The sequence below is a fragment of the Lactuca virosa genome, chromosome 9, assembly GCF_052849685.1.
Source record: "Lactuca virosa cultivar CGN04683 chromosome 9, Lactuca_virosa_CGN04683_v6, whole genome shotgun sequence".
In the NCBI taxonomy this organism is placed as follows: domain Eukaryota; kingdom Viridiplantae; phylum Streptophyta; class Magnoliopsida; order Asterales; family Asteraceae; genus Lactuca; species Lactuca virosa.
This window is the reverse complement of record NC_136434.1, coordinates 260,747,637-260,764,385: the sequence shown is the minus strand read 5'-3', so window position 1 is coordinate 260,764,385 and position 16,749 is coordinate 260,747,637. Positions and strand designations below refer to the sequence as shown.

General features: G+C 38.7%; 1 protein-coding gene across 1 annotated transcript; it reads right to left on the bottom strand.

Annotated features, from left to right (window-relative positions):
* Positions 1–13,273: 13,273 nt before the first annotated feature.
* On the bottom strand, positions 13,274–14,993 carry LOC145137545 (uncharacterized). The gene is made up of 3 exons (XM_079071674.1): positions 14,709–14,993; positions 14,403–14,532; positions 13,274–14,283 (listed from the first exon to the last, which is right to left on the bottom strand). Exons 1-3 carry the CDS (start codon positions 14,842–14,844, stop codon positions 13,479–13,481), a joined length of 1,071 nt encoding a protein of 356 aa, XP_078927800.1. The 5' UTR covers positions 14,845–14,993; the 3' UTR covers positions 13,274–13,478.
* Between the last annotated feature and the right edge of the window lie 1,756 nt (positions 14,994–16,749).

The following is a 16,749-nucleotide window of genomic DNA, read 5'->3' as shown; positions in this document are numbered from 1 at the left end:
AGCAATGGATTTCCCGGCAGGGTCCATTATGGTGGAAGTTGCATTTGTTGCACTTAGGCAAACTCCCAGCATACTGCCTCATTGGCGCAGTAGCAGTAGGTGTTATTGCAGAATGAACAGCTACAACCTGCTGCTTTTTGGCAGCGTTCTGCGTCGCGTTCTTTTCCTTGTTATCCCAGAACTTCCGCTTGTTGTCAGTGGCTTTGGAGGGTTCTGGGATGGCCAGGATTGTTTTCGTTGTCAGGGTGCGGACTCCATGATCAATGAGTCGTTGTGCCAATCGCTTGGAACTGCCGAAGGTACTGGGGTTTGAAACTAAGACATTCCCCTGAAATGGAGGCACCAGCCCCTAGATATACCTCTCAATCTTCTTTCCCTCAGTAGTGACCATTTCCGGACATAGCGCCACCAGATCGCTGAATCTAGCAGTGTAGGAGACTATGTCGGAGCCTTTCATGGTTAGGCTCCAGAGTTCCTGTTCAAGTTTCTGAACCTCGCCCCTTGGGCAGTATTCCTCGATCATGAGCTCCTTCAGAGCTTCCCAACCCATAGCATTAGCCACTATTAGATTTAGTGACTTGACATGGCTATTGTATATAAGTAACTACCGATGTACTAACTACCTTAAACCAGTTTGTTTAATTAAGGTAAAATGTGATGAGATTATAACCATACTTGATTGACTAGTAAAACCCGACGATCAAAAACGTCGAAATGGTATGACATTCGTCACCCGTAGACCTGCAGGTCCCACTGCAGCTAGCAGCAAGGTGTAGGATGGTCAATCCCGTATAGATCTATACACAAATTCACGCTCTCCTTCCAGGAGACTCTGGTAACAAAACGTGACACAACAGTATATTGTCATGCCATGAAGTAGTGGCTCACATTAATGTTATCTTTGTTATTGTATTTGTATAGTATGTTCTCTCTGTTCTAGTGTATAGTATGTTCTCTCTGTTCTAGTGTATAGTATGTTCTCCAGTGTATAGTATGTTCTCTCTGCTTCTCATTATAGTATGTTTGAACTGACTCATGTATGAACTCACTCTTGTATGTTTCATTGTTCTAGAAATAGTGTGTAGTAATCCTCTAAACTATACCTATTATAGTTTACTAGTGATGTTGTTTGTATGACTGAATCATGTTTGTACACCTTTGCTAACCAAAGGTATTGAACTGATGTAAGAAATTTTATATCTATACACATATACATAATATATAACTAAGATTCAAACAACACTCGGACAAACAACCGGTACCCTAAGTCCACAACCAAACAAGGAACAGGAAGTAAGGCGAGTTATCAGTCGTAAGCCCTTTCAACCTTATTTATATAACTATATCTATATAGACATGATTTTGACAATATATAAGTTTAAAAAGAGTTTTGTAAAATGATAAAGAGTTTAACATATAAAAGAGTTTATAAAACGATTTGAAGCAGTTTGTTTGATAATACAGTTTTGAAGTATAAGAAATCCACTTGTTTGATAGTTATTAATCACATGTGATTGATACAATAACTATAATGTTTTCTACTTGTATCCCCCCCCCCCAATAAAAGCATTTAATATCATTTAAAAGGTAAGTTAGGGGTATGAACTCACCTGTAGTGAGTGATTCGAACGAATGATCGATATAGGATTTTAAGTGTCAAGTGAAGTCTCGAGCACAAACAGATCCTATTAAGCATATAATGACACATATATGGATATAATTAGTATATATAACTACTAATCATGAATTGGAACCGCCTTAGGGACTAGGAAACACTTGGAAAGAAGTGTTACAATCACATATGATTGTACTAAATGGGTTTACGGCCACACAAGTGTGTTCACGGCCTTGGTGTTTACGGCCATGGTGGTTTACGGCCATGGGAGTTTACGGCCAGCACAAGAAGAAGCTAGGGTTTACGACCTCTGATGTTTACGGCCATTGATGTTCTTGAGAAGGGTTTACAGCCAATGGAGATGTTATGGCTGTAAACTCTTGATGATCAAGCTAAAGTAGTTGATTTCAAGGGTGTATTTCAAGAGCTTCTAATGGGAAACTAGTATATGGAAAGGATACTTACGTTTTGAAGCTTGAAGGGGTGTTCACGGCCCAAAGAACTAGTGTGTGAGTTCTTGGTGTTCTTGGTGTTCTTGATGTTCTTGATGATCTAACCCAAAAGAGGTGATTTCACAGATGAAATCAATGGACTTTACTAGATTATGAAAGGTATCAACTAATAAATGGAAGAATCACTTATAAATTTGTCGGGAAATAGAAGTGATCTTGATGATACTTGAGAGAGAAATGAGAGTTCTTGAGTTGAAAGTGTAAGAAATGAAGAATAATGAAGGAATATCCTACATAAAGGAGGAGTTCACGGCCAGCCAAGAGATTACGGCCGTAATCTCTAGTTTACGGCCGTAAACTCCAAGACTTGGAGTTTTCCGGCTGAATGCAGCACACTGAACTCTAGAAGATACTTCCTAGCACCCAATCCTTGAATGTACTAGGCTTGGAATACTCAAACAGACCCTTAACAATGCTAAAAGATAGCTGAAACAAGTCTGACTTTGATTGAATTGAATGACTGTACAAGATAGAAATTTCGGGTTGTCACATCATCCCCCCGTTAGAGAGAATTTCGTCCCAAAATTAGAGTTTAAGCAATTAAGCAATTACAATTAACTAAGTAAAAAGATGAGGATATTTCAGTTTCATTTGATATTCGTGCTCCCAAGTGAACTCAGGTCCTTGCTTGGCATTCCAGCAAACCTTCACTATCAGGATACGGCTTTTCTTCGTTTGCTTGACCTCTCGGTCCATGATCTCTACTGGTTCTTTCGCGAAGTTGAGGATCTCGTTGATCTCGATCTCGTCGAGTGGGATTACAAGAGTCTCATCGGACAGACACTTTTTCAATTTCGAGAGATGGAAAGTAGGGTGTACATTACTTAGTTCGCGAGGTAGTTTGATTTTGTAAGCTACAGGGCCGATTCTAGCGAGAATCTCGAAAGGCCCTACGTATCTTGGATTTAGCTTTCCACGCTTTCCGAAATGTATCAAGCCCTTCTAGGGTGAGACCTTTAATAGAACACGGTCGCCCACCTTGAATTCCAAAGGTTTCCTTCTCTTGTCTGTGTAGCTTTTCTATCGATCTCTAGAGGCTTTCAATCGTTCACGAATCTGAACGATCTTCTCTGTCGTTTCCCGAATGATTTCCGGACCTGTGAGAGTGCTGTCAGGAACTCGTCCTTTACCTAACTAAGTGTCACCCACCTCAGCCCAGCACAGAGGGGATCTGCACTTTCAGCCATAGAGGGCTTCAAATGGAGCAGCCTTTATGCTCGTGTGATAACTATTATTGTAGGAGAATTCGACAAGGAGTAAATGATATCCCATGCCTTTCCAAAGTCAATCACACAGGCTCGTAACATATCTTCCAATGTTTGAATAGTCCTCTCACTTTGTCCGTCAATTTGCGGATGGTAGGTTGTACTCATGTCCAGCCTAGTTCCCAGGGAACTTTGTAGCGACTGCCAGAACCTTGAAGTGAATCTACTATCTCTATCAGAGATAATGGATATGGGAACATCATGCAGTCATACAATCTCTCTGATGTAGGTTCTTGTTAGTTTCTCCATTTTGTCGGTCTCTTTGATAGGGAAGAAGTGTGCGGACTTTGTTAACCTGTCTACAATCACCCAAATGGTATCGAGACCACCCATTGTCTTGGGCAACTTGGTTATGAAGTCCATTGTGATCCTCTCCCACTTCCAGTCAGGTATCTCCGGTTGTTGAAGCATACCTGAGGGTTTCTGGTATTCGACCTTAACCTTGGCGCAAGTAAGGCACTTGCTCGCGAAGGTAGCAATCTCTGGTTTCATGTTAGGCCACCAGTATAACTTTTTAAGATCCAGATACATCTTATCTAAACCTGGGTGGACGGAATATCGAGTGCTGTGCGCTTCGATCATGACCAAGTCTCTGAAACCACCGTGCTTCGGTGTCCAGATCCGATCCATGAGATATAAGGCTCCGCCACCCTTGACTTCCAAGTTTTTATCCATCCCACTCAGGGATTCACCCGCCACATTTTCAGGTTTCAAGGCTTCTAGTTGAGCCTCCTTAATTTGTGTGAACAAGTCTGAATGGATAGTCATAGTCAATGCTTTGACTCTATGAGCAGTGTATTTTTTCCGACTTAGGGCGTCAGCTACTACGTTGGCTTCACCGGGATGATAACGAATTTCGCATTCATAATCACTGAGTAGCTCAACCACCGTCGTTGTCTCATGTTGAGCTCCTTCTGGTCGAATATATGTTGAAGGGTTTTGTGGTCTCTATAGATAGTGCTTTTTGTACCATACAGGTAGTCTCTCCAGATCTTCAGAGCAAATACCACTGCTCCTAACTCAAGATCATGTGTGGTGTAGTTGACTTCGTGTGTCTTTAGCTGTCTTGAGGCATAGGTGATGACCTTACCTCGTTGCATCAGAACATAGCCATGCCCTTGGTTGGATGCATCGCAATATACCATAAAGTCTTCTATCCCTTCGGGGAGGGATAGTATCGGTGCGCTGTATAAGGCTCGCTTTACCGTTTGGAACGCCCTTCTGGGTCAATGTTGTAAGCGGCTTCGAAGCATACAAAGGGAAAGTCTCTTGATGGCTCCTCTTCAAGTAGAACCAAAAGTGGTTCTGTCACTCCTTCTGCCAACCCTAAAGAGGCTGAATGCTTCTATTGCCATGAAAAGGCGCACTGGAAGCGAAACTGCCCAAAGTACTTGCAAGATGTTAAGGATGGGAAAGTGAAACCCAACCATGCAGGTATTTACACTATATTGTCAAATAACTCATCATATTCTAATTCTTGGGTCCTTGATATAGGTTGTGGTATTAACATATGTTCTGATTTCCAGGGACTAAGAAGAAGTGAGAATGTGGAGCATGGGAAGATAAACTTGATCATGGGGAATAGGAAAGTTACACCTGTCACCAAGATAGGAGTTTATTCTTTGTTGCTAAGTAGTGGGTTAGTATTAGATTGGAATAAATGTTGTTACTCGTCTGAAATGGCGAGAAATATTATTTCCTTTCATGGTTTGTACAAACAAGAGTTTACCTTTTCGTTTGATAATGAATGTGGTGGTATTAATGCTTTCTTTAATAATGTTCTTTATTTTAAAGCATTACCTTGTGATGGTGTATATAAAACTGTGTCAGTTGTAGATAACCTAGGAAATAATGTGTTGTGTATTGATTCTTCCACTAGTTTGGATAAAGCATCATTATGGCATTGTCGTCTTGGATATGTGAGCAAGAAACGCATAGGCCAACTCCAAAAGGATGGAGTCTTGGATTCATTTGACCTAAAGTCGGATGATAGTTGTGAATCTTGTTTTCTTCGGAAAATGACAAAGTCACCCTTCACTGGTACTTTTGCTAGGGGTGAGGGTTTGTTGGATCTCATACATACTGATGTGTATGGACCCTTCAGAACCGCCATAAGGGATGCTAACTGCTTCTATGTGACTTTTACTGATGACTATAGTAGATATGGATATGTCTACTTAATCAAGCATAAGTCAGAAACCTTTGAAAAGTTCAAAGAGTTTAAACAGGAAGTGGAGAATCAGTTGAGCAGGAACATTAAGATGCTTCGATCCGATCGAGGTGGTGAGTATCTTAGTACAGAGTTCCTTAACTATCTTAAGGAATGTGGGATTGTCTCACAATTGACACATCCCAGAACACCACAGCTTAATGGTGTGGCTGAGAGGCGTAATCGGACCTTGTTAGACATGGTTCGTTCCATGATGAGTCGATCTTCGCTACCAATCTCATTATGGGGGTATGCCGTAGAGACTTCCGCCCATATCCTTAATCTAGTCCCTACCAAAAAGGTTGCCAAAACACCTCACGAGATGTGGACTGGGAAAGTTCCCAATTTGGACCACATCAAGATTTGGGGTTGCGAGGCTTTCGTGAGGCGTGATACTCACGACAAGCTCGAACCTCAAAGTGAGAGGTGTATTTTCATCGGCTACCCACAGAAATCCTTTGGTTACCTCTTCTATAGACCCAGTGAGAATGTGGTCTTTGTGGCAAGGAGAGGGGTCTTTCGCGAGAGAGAATTTATAAGCCAAGGAAACAGTGGGAGGCAAATTGACCTTGAAGAAATTCAAGAGTCAAGTGGTGAAGGAACCTCAAACCCTAGCAATCAACCTGAGGAGGAAACTCATGTTGTCCCAACTGACGAGTCTGTACCTCTTAGGCGTTCCACTAGAGTTAGGAATGCACCTAAGCATTACTATGGTTTCCATATTACTGCGGAAGGTGATACATTTATCAGTGATAGTACACTGGTAAATTTGGATGAACCTAACAGCTATAGGGAAGCCATGGCAGGCCCCGAGTCTGCTAAATGGAAAGAGGCTATGGACAGCGAGATTCAGTCCATGTATGACAATCAAGTTTGGAACTTGGTTGACAATGTATCGGGCCGTAAGACAGTCGGGTGCAAGTGGATCTTTAAGAAGAAGACTGACATGGATGGAAAGGTACACACTTATAAGGCGCGAATGGTTGCGAACGGTTTCACTCGAACTCAGGGTATTGATTATGATGAAACCTTCTCACCAGTAGCGAAGATTAAGTCTATTAGGGTTATGCTAGCCATTGCTGCATTTCATGATTATGAAATGTGGCAGATCGATGTCAAAACCGCTTTCCTTAATGGAAAGTTGGCTGAGGATTTTTACATGAGTCAGCTAGAGGGTTTTGTCAACGCAAAGTACCCTAATAGAGTGTGCAAGCTTGAGAAATCCATTTATGGATTAAAACAAGCATCTCGCAGCTAGAATCTTTGTTTTGATGAGAAAGTCAAAGAGTTTGGTTTTTCGAGAAGCGAAGATGAATCATGTGTATATGTCAGAGCTAGTGGGAGTATAGTTAGCTTTTTGGTGATGTATGTGGACGACATACTACTCATAGGAAATGACATCCCAACCTTACAGGAGGTTAAGTCCTGGCTTGGGAAGTGTTTTGCTATGAAGGACCTTGGGGAACCTGCATATGTCCTAAGGATAAGGATATTGAGAGAAAGGAGTAAAAGACTAATTAGACTTAGTCAAAGCACCTATGTGGATAAAGTGTTGAAAAGGTTCAACATGCAGAATTCCAAGAAAGGTGACTTACCGATCCAGCATAATGAAAAACTGAGCAAGGCTTAGAGCCCGAGTACAGAGGCTGAGATGGATGAGATGATTTGATTACCATATGCTTCCACTGTTGGATCGATCATGTATGATATGACTTGTACTCGACCGGATGTGGCCTTTGCTTTGAGCATGGTCAGCAGATATCAGGGGAATCCTGGCAAGGCTCACTGGATTGCGATAAAGAAGATTCTCAAGTACCTGCGAAGGACTAATGACTGGGTCCTTACCCTTGGTGGGAGTGATGACTTGAGAGTAGTGGGGTATAGTGACGCTAGCTTTCAGACTGATAGGGATAATTTCCGCTCTCAGTCGGGCTGGGTCTTTACCATGAATGGAGGAGCAATTACCTAGAAAAGTTCCAAGAAAGAGACAGTAGCTTATTCGACTTGTGAATCAGAGTACATAGCAGCGAGTGAAGCGGCGAAGGAGGCGATATGGCTGAGGAACTTCATCGGAGACCTTGGAGTTGTACCATTTATAAGGGAGCCTATAGAGATTTTCTGTGACAGCAATAGTGCGGTTGCCTTAGCCAAGGAACCGAGAGATCATGGCAGATCCAGACACATTGACAGAAAATAGCATTTCATAAGACACAAGATAGAAAAAGGACTCCTCGTGGAAAAGAGGGTATCGTCAGAAAAGAACCCTGCAGATCCCCTCACGAAGGGACTGACTAGGGTTAGGCAATTGCAGCATGCGAGGCGCATCGGGATGAGGGACGATATTCGTTTTACAGATTAGATAGTTATTTCTGAAACTTGTAAAATGTAATCGACATTTGATGATGAATAAAAGTTGTTGTTTATTTATGAGTAAGGTGTGCTTTCTTTTGTCAATTATTTACTATTGTTTCAATTTTGCATGTTTTGACTTCCAGAATAATTACTTTATTCAAACTGTGGTCAGTCGGTCATACATCGGAAGTAGGTATGAATTAAGACTGTCGTGAATTGGGCTTGTAGATATCTAAGTTGTTGGACATAGTAAATAGTTGCTACAACATTCATGAGTGCTCATAAGTTCTGAGTATTGGATTAAACCCATGCTCACTTGTATCACTTCATGGAATTTATCTCGAGTAATGTGAGATGGTAATATCATATAACGTGATGTTGCCTATGAGTTGGTTATGCATTGATTGCACGAAAACGCATCAGTAACTTGATGTCATAAAACGTGCCTTTGTGTATGATTCAACAAGTAGTAGAACAAGCATATGAGTCAAAGTTTATTTGTTCCTTTTAGTCCTTGGAGGATTAAAAGCGATGTCTGGGCCCCTCGATAATTTTGTTTTGACCTATGTATTGGGCCCGATCAGAACCTAATTGATGTGTTTAATTTAGTTTTATGTCAAACAAATCGGAAATCGGGAAACAAACTGTTGGACAATAAGTACGACATTGTTCCATGTATTTGTCCGACTGATATCTTGAGAACAAAGGATTATATGATCACTTATCTGAAATGGCGCTTCATAGTTCAACAGAGTTTTAAGAGCTACGATTGTCGGTTGGCTCCTGAAGTCATATAGGCAAATCTAGTTATTAGACTTATCCAAGTGGGAGACTGTTGGATAAGGTGTCTAAGTCCATAACTTTATTTGGTATATACTTGACCCGACCCGGCATGGTCCATTCGGGTTGCACTTCACCAGAACTATTTGTATGGATAATCCTTTGAGAATTGTATGTTTCTGATTTATTAATATATTATAAGTTATAATATATTAATATGAAATCATATTATTTAATTAGTATTGATATTAAATTAATTTAGAATTAATTTATTGATCAAAAAGGTGAATAATTAAATATGGGCTCTTGTATTTATATAGTGTGGGCTAATACTCATTTGGAATGGGCTAGGCTTGTATGGGAGTCCATGTATAGTCCATGGAGCTTTTAACCCATGGATCCTTGGAAAGGAAGAGTCATGGGTATTAGGGTTTACATGGAATGTAACCCTAATCCACCACACTATATAAAGGAGTCATTGGCACTTGATTTGGGACTAGTGTGTGTGTGAGCAAGGTGGCCGATTTCTAGAGTGCATACATACTCTCTCATAGTTTTCCAAAGTTTGTGGTGATTTGTGACTTCCATTTGAGGCATCCACATTATTAGTGTTAGGCTCTCAAACTCTAAGGAATCAACCACTACTAAAAGGTATGTAATTCTTCTAGCATTTTATGATTCACGTTACCCATGCCATGCTAGTTAGGATGTAAACCTTGGAAATTTATCATTTGCATGTATCTTAGAGAAAACATATATCCAAGGTTTCTAGGGTTGCATGTACACCTTAGGAGTGTTAGAATGCTCAAAACCCTTCAAGAAACCCCACACAGTTTTGTGATAAATAAGAAACAGCAAGGTAGCATGGAACAACATAGACGTGAGGAATCCTTGAACAACCCATGGAAGAAGTGTCTAGTGATGTTGATGCTAGAAAGACAAACTGATGAAACGTTTGGAGAATAAGCTTGTGATGAACGATTTAGGAGCTAAAAAGAAGATAACAAGGATGGAGATTCGGAGTGATAGAAGAGCATGATGGTTATACATTTCTCACAACATTGACAAATTCTTGTCTTCGTTATATCGTGATTAGTCCAAACGTGTTGATACTTCTTTGGCAGTTCGAGACAATCAGGGGAAATCTCATTTGGAAGTGGTCAAGTGGATCTTGCTACACTTGAAAGGAACACTTAATGTCTGTATGGTGTATGGTACCAATGCACGACATACGTACTTAGTTGGATTTATAGATTCAGACCATGAAAGTGATCTGGATACAAGAATATCTGATTGGTCTCGTTCAAAGTTTTCTTTTGAAGGTGGAGAAACCTATCATGTTCTATGAAAGGTTATGCATTCAAAAGTGTGGTGCCAAGGAGAATCAGGAAGACATAGTGACAAGGTCATTTCTCTTAGAGAAGTTCAAGCTTTGCTTGGACTTGGTTGATGTTTTTAGGAGGTAAAGCCCATTTGGGGCTTGATGGCAGGAAGGGAGAAGAAGTTAATGTTTGAGGTGGAGTTCAGAGGATGCTCAAGTGAAGCTGAAGATGGTTAAATGTGACTCCAGTATTTGCAGCATTCTCACCGAGAATTTGAGTTCAAAGGAGCACTTAGAACTCAATGGAGCTCTGGGGTTCATGGAGCATGTAACAAAGGAACAAATCATCTGATAAAGGAGCGGATCAAGGGCCAAAGGAACGGATCGTCAAAAAGGGGGTATGGAGCACCTGGAAGAGGTTTGGAGCTCTTGGGAGTGGAATAGAGCAACTTGATGAATAGTTGTGCCATTTTGTTTGGTGTTGGGTCAACTAGTGTTAATGAAGATGGAAAGATCAAAGAGTATGATCTTCTCTACACGTATCCACCACCAAGAGTAAGGTATAAAGAAATGTTAGTTTCCTTCTTGTATACTTTGTTCTTTAAGCCTTTAAGTGCTTAACAAAAAAAAACACTAAAGGAAGAAAGAAAGGAAGCACCAAATCTAGACAACTAACTTCAAAAAGTAGAGAGTGAGAGATGGAGAGGAAGCTATGTGGAGAAATACAAGACCAGAAACCTAGCAACTTTCAAACATAACACTTTCTTATATATCCCATGCATGCTAAAAGGCTACACCTTATTTTAATATAAAGTAATACTTAAAAAGGGAGGAATGGGATAGAAAACATGGAAGTTGAGAAACAACCTCCATACTCTCTTAAACGTTATGGCCAAATGGTTAAAAGAAAAGAACAAAAGTTAGGCTAGTTTGTTTAACTAAGTAAGCCAATTAATTAGTTAAGGCATGATTTACCAAATTGCCCAAAAGATTTGTACATAACTTATTAATCATATCATATGATGTAATAACTAATTTTTCTTCATTATTATTATTATTTTTATAAAACAATAATTTTATCTAATAAAATATAAGAGTTGAATTTATTTATTAATAATCAAATACTCAATAAATATTCAATAAGTACCAACTTGATTAAGGTGTGACCATAACAATATCACTAAATAATGATTCTTGAGCATATAGATCCAATAGGACGTAGGTCACCTTCACCGAACCATGTAAATACTGTGTCTTGTATGCTTTTGATTTTGTTTGTTATCCACTTTAGTTCCTAATAGAGGGGTTGACGGAGAAGCGACAACAGGCTGGGAGCCTATAGACCCGTGTTGATGACGAAATGACAAGTAGGTCATACGTCTAAATACACATATTATTGGTAGATCTACGACAGGTCATGAGCCAATTTGTGGATTTGCGAAAGGTCGTGAGCCATTATTTGTATGCATGTATATGTATTGTGATATATGGTATTTTGCGGAACTTATTAAGCTTCATGCTTACCCACTTGATTACAAATGATTTAAGGTACTTCTTTGGATCGTGAGGAGACAAATGCTCGACTATACACATGCATTATGTTTTCCACATTATTTAATTATACTCCAATTTAAGTAAAATACTGCTAATAAAAATGAAAATTTTATCATGAAAAAATCGGGGACGTTACATTACCATTCTTATATTGGCATTTTTGCAGGTTTAACATCTTTCATACCTAGATAGAAAATGAATTGTAAGAACGTTTCTGTAATTTACATAATAGGTCCTTATGCAACATTATATTTACAAGAATGGTGCATATGTTAAAAAAATCACATAAATGCCCCTTCCATCTAACAAATTTACAAAAGTGAAGGTTGGTCCCTACATAGAAAATAAATTATGAAAACGATCCTGTAATTTACAAAATAGGTTCATATGTAATTTTTTTTACAGAAAAGTTTCATGTAAAAATTTATTTTTTACAGAAAATGTTCATGTGTTTAAAAGTTTTGTATGTTGGTAAGTTTGGTCTATGTATAGAAAATAAATTACAAAATCAATCCATATAATTTACAGAAAAGATCCATGTGCATATTCTTTTTTCACATATGTTTAAAAAAATTACAAAAGTAGTCTGCTTAATGGGAACAACCCCATTTTTGCAAAAAACACCTTCCCAAGGTATTATGGAAATTTTAAGAGATATATCAAAAGCATGCAAGTTCATATTTTTATCCCTTTGTGTTGTGTCACCGTTATATCATATTTTTATCCCTTTGCGTCTGCCATATTTTTATTCCTTTGTGTCTGTCTCACTGTTATATTTAATTTTGCTGATGTTTTAATGGTAGTTGATTGTTAGAAGTTAGTTATTTTACTTAGTAATTTGTCATGTATGTTAGGGATCAAGAGAGGCGCAGGCTAAGCTTTGCATAGATGTATTGTTCTTCTTTACTTGGCAAGTTAATGAAAGATGCACGTTTTCATCGTCCTTCGCTTCATTTATCAATTTTGAGGGTTCATCTACGATGAAATGAGTTGCATGTATACGATTGTTTGTATGAAACATGTAAACATGTAATAATTTGGATTTGTGATCATAAGGGAGTTGTTAATCTTATCTATTACTTACAGTCTTAATATAAATATATGTATAATAATTTTCTTTGGAAGGAAAGTCATGTTTTTTTAAGCTAAGGGATTGCAAATGTTCTTGATTGGATAGAGTCAAAGCTTGATTCTAATACAAGGAAACACCAGCAATACAACATTGCGCATATACAACGGCGTCTTCAAATACAACTCAGTAATTACATGCATTATTTATTTTTAAGGTAGGCAGATAGATGTTACCTGTTGAAACAAAATTGACATTGCATTGGTAATAATCCTAATTGATCAATGGGAATACCATATATGCTACAACTCCCATACACTTATTGCCAAATATGAATGGAATCTTTTTTAGGGTTCCTAGAAGTCATTAAAGGTATGGTGTGACCGACATGCATCTGAGTTAATATATAAATCAATTAAATATGTATGGTATACCTTTTCCAGGGGCAGGGGTACAGGATGAATTCACACATCCCAATATTCTGTCTTCACTTTGTGTTGAAGTTATCTTTTTCCACTAAATATTCCTTTCAAAGCTCCTGTTCTTATTAGATTCCCTTAACTTCTACAAACAAAAAAGAAAATGTACACCATAGGAAAGTTAAGATAAATTTAATTTACCACTGTCACAAACAATATAAACACACACACACAGATACACTTAGATAGTCATAAACACATTATGTTTGAAGCAATTCTCTCCAAAACGGTTTGGAAACTATAGAAATACCAATTTAAACTTAAGCATTTGCCATCAAAGAATCATAAAGCTAGGGTTTTTATCACAGATTCTGCATGTCTGTTATTGAACTCGGTTGTTAAATTCTTCATCATAAGAGCAATCTTGAAGTAACACCCCTTGCGGAATAAGTGATCTTTGATAATCGCATGAGTTCAAAGCATTACTAGTAGCCGTACCACTAATTAAGGAACTCATCTCGCCCCAATCCATGCTATGTCCACATGTAACAACGCTGCTGCTTCCGCTTGCATTTAAATCACACAATTCACCGTATAGAAACTCCAACCCATTCACTTTTTGTGGGTTGGTACTATAACACATCTCCTCAAACACGGATGGGAAAGTAACATTTTGCCCCTGCAGTATAGGCAAGATATTGTATTGGCTGTTTAGCAACATTGAAGAAGACGAAACAGGAGAACCACTTGCAATTAAGTTCTGATTGTCTTGTGATGATGTCTGAAGATCAGTTGAAGTGTCGATGGGAAAGTCAGAGACCATGTTGGTGGATTGACTTCCATTATCATCAGAAGAAAATCTTCCTCCAAGCTTGACAAGTAGTTTCCGTATGGAAGCATGATCATCGACAAAGCACGGTTGTTGATTAGAGTAGGGCACAGGCGGCATCACCGGCAACTCTGGCCAATAAGGATCTTGGGAATTGTTGGTGTCGTTGCTTCTAACAACTATGGATGATGGAATATGTGATGGCGCCCTTCCTTTCTTCATTAGTAACTCTCCCTTTCTACGATATATTTGTTCCTTTCGCTGCTTACCCAAGAGTTGCTTCTTCAGCTTTGTATTCCAGTAGTTCTTTATATCATTATCAGTTCGTCCGGGCAATTGTGCTGCAATTATAGACCACCTGCTCGTGCAAAAAAAAAAAAAATAATGTTATGAATTCAAAACGTACGGAAAAAATATGAAGTTTTTCCAAATTAAAACCTACAAGCTGTTTCTTCTAATAAGCGCTTAACTAATTACCTGCTCCCTATGCTAACATAGAGGCTACAAATTATGCGATCCTCTTCTTCTGAGAAACCTCCATGCTTGATATTTGGCCGGAGGTAATTTAACCACCGGAGGCGACAACTCTTCCCACATCTTTTGAGCCCTAGTTATAGGTTCATCGACAAGTGATTAACATGGTTACATAGAGTTCCTCATAAGTAAACCAACAATAGGAAATTTACAGTCAAATTATTTGTCAGACTTTCTAATCTTGATCATGAGAAAATAAACAAAATACCAATAAAAGTAAGTGTTATCATTGACATGAACATAAGTTACCGATTTTCTGAGGCAAAGCAATCCAGTTACCACCAGTGCCATGTTCTTCAATATATGCTTTAAGCTTAGCATCTTCTTCAGGAGCCCATGGACCTTTCTTTACATTGTCTTTGTCACAGCAAGGTGCTCGCCCCATATTCTTCTCGCTACCAGTTGCAGTTAATCAAAAGTATGGATGTCGCTATCTTTCTTTCCTAGTTTTGATGCAAAACCGGAAAAATGATTATAGAAACTAGATTATAGTGAAGGAAAGAGATCTGGGAAAAGGAAAGGAATAAACATATCTCCTTGAGCAGCCATAAAATGTATTAAAAAAAAAAACTGTATTTTTATATAGGGTGTGGTGTAAAGATTAGAGTAATTAAATGCCAGAATAGGAAATAGGTTTTTTTCTGCTTGTCTTTCATTGTAAAGAATCATTGTTAATACCTCAGGGCTGTTCATTTTGGAACTTTCCATCTTAAAAAATATTTATAAATTCGCTATCTATTGACAGTAAATTCTTACAATGTTCAATCGCATATTCATGACACATTATTTTATGTATAAATGACTTTTATGAGCAAAGTTATCTTAAAATCAGGGATTTTTTTTATTAAAATAATTTCTAAAAGATATAATTAAACATAATATTAAAATTTTGTTAAGTTAAATTAATACTATTCGGTCCGTTTGCCTTTGAATTCAGAGGGTGTTTAGATAAATTTGCTTATACTTTATTAGCTTATTGCAGTGCACTACAAGAATAATAGGCAATAGCGGCGACACTTTTAGCAGTCACGGACACTTTTAGCGGCGACATCAAACAAACGCGTTTTTGTCGCCGCTAAAAGTGTTCGTCGCCGCTAAAGGATTATGTTGGCGATCCGTGTCATTTCAACCCTAACCGTCGATTTAGGCGATGATCCAACGACTAGGAGGACGTAGAAAACCCCGCGTTATTTTCCCTCCGGTGTGTCGCCGCTAAACGCTACTCGTCGCCGCTATTGCCTGTTCTGGCGATCCGCGTCATTTCAACCCCATCCGTCGATTTAAGCGATGATCCAACGATGTAGAAAACCCCGTATTGTTTTCCTTCCGATGTGTCGCCGCTAAAGGCTGCCCGTCGCCGCTAAAGAGCGTCGACAATAAAATCTGCTTCGTCTTCACTTTCTTCCCTGATCTACTTCTGTGTTTTCCCTTCTTCTCTCTTCTCTCTACTCACCACCTTCGACCTCATCGGAATTTCACCGAAATCTTCGCTATTTCACCCCTCTTCCTCTCCATTTTTCCCATTTTTCTTTTCCTTTTCTCTTCTCCCTACTAAATTTGTGTTGGTTGTCGGAATTTTGAGACCCCCCACCATTCTCGCCGGAGTATACCGCCACCACCAATGTTCATGATGAAATTTTGATAATTTTGATATTTTAGATGTGTATTTGTATTTGTATTTTGTGTTTGTAGATGTGGATATGTATTTGTATTTGCATTTGTATGTACATGTATATCTTGAGTGTATTTTATGTATGTATATGTGTTTTTGTATGATCATTTATATGTATATGTACGTAATTTTGTATGTGTATGTGTTTTTGTATGTATATGTGTATTTTGTATGTGTATTATGTATGTATGTGTATTTGTATGTATACAAATACATACAAATAGCGACGACACCTTTAGTGGCGACAGATAGTATTAGCAGCGACGCGCCTTTAACGGCGACAGAAGGCAATAGCGGCTACCAGTGGAGCATTAGCGACGAACCAACAGCAGTGACCCTTTAGCGGCGACGGACGTCGCCGGTAATACTCTAATTTCTTGTAGTGGTGGGAATAAGTGGTTTTTACAAAAGTGTTTGTGGTGGGAATAAGTAATAAGCAAGGGGGAGGATACTTATAAAAATCAGTTTATTTAGCTTATTCCTACCACAATAATCTGATTTTTAAGGATTCTTATCCAAACATTTAAACTTAGCTTATTATGGTAGGAATAATCAATAAGCAATAAGCACCCTCTTTTTTCCCTATCCATACACCTCTTCAGACTAACCAGTTATAAC

Coding starts and splice junctions, on each gene's coding strand:
- LOC145137545 (XM_079071674.1), bottom strand. CDS start 14,844: ATGGGGCGAGCACCTTGCTGTGACAAAGACAATGTAAAGAAAGGTCCA. Junction 14,533..14,708: donor TGCTTTGCCTCAGAAAATCG/GTAACTTATGTT, acceptor ACCTATAACTAG/GGCTCAAAAGATGTGGGAAG. Junction 14,284..14,402: donor TATGTTAGCATAGGGAGCAG/GTAATTAGTTAA, acceptor TTGCACGAGCAG/GTGGTCTATAATTGCAGCAC.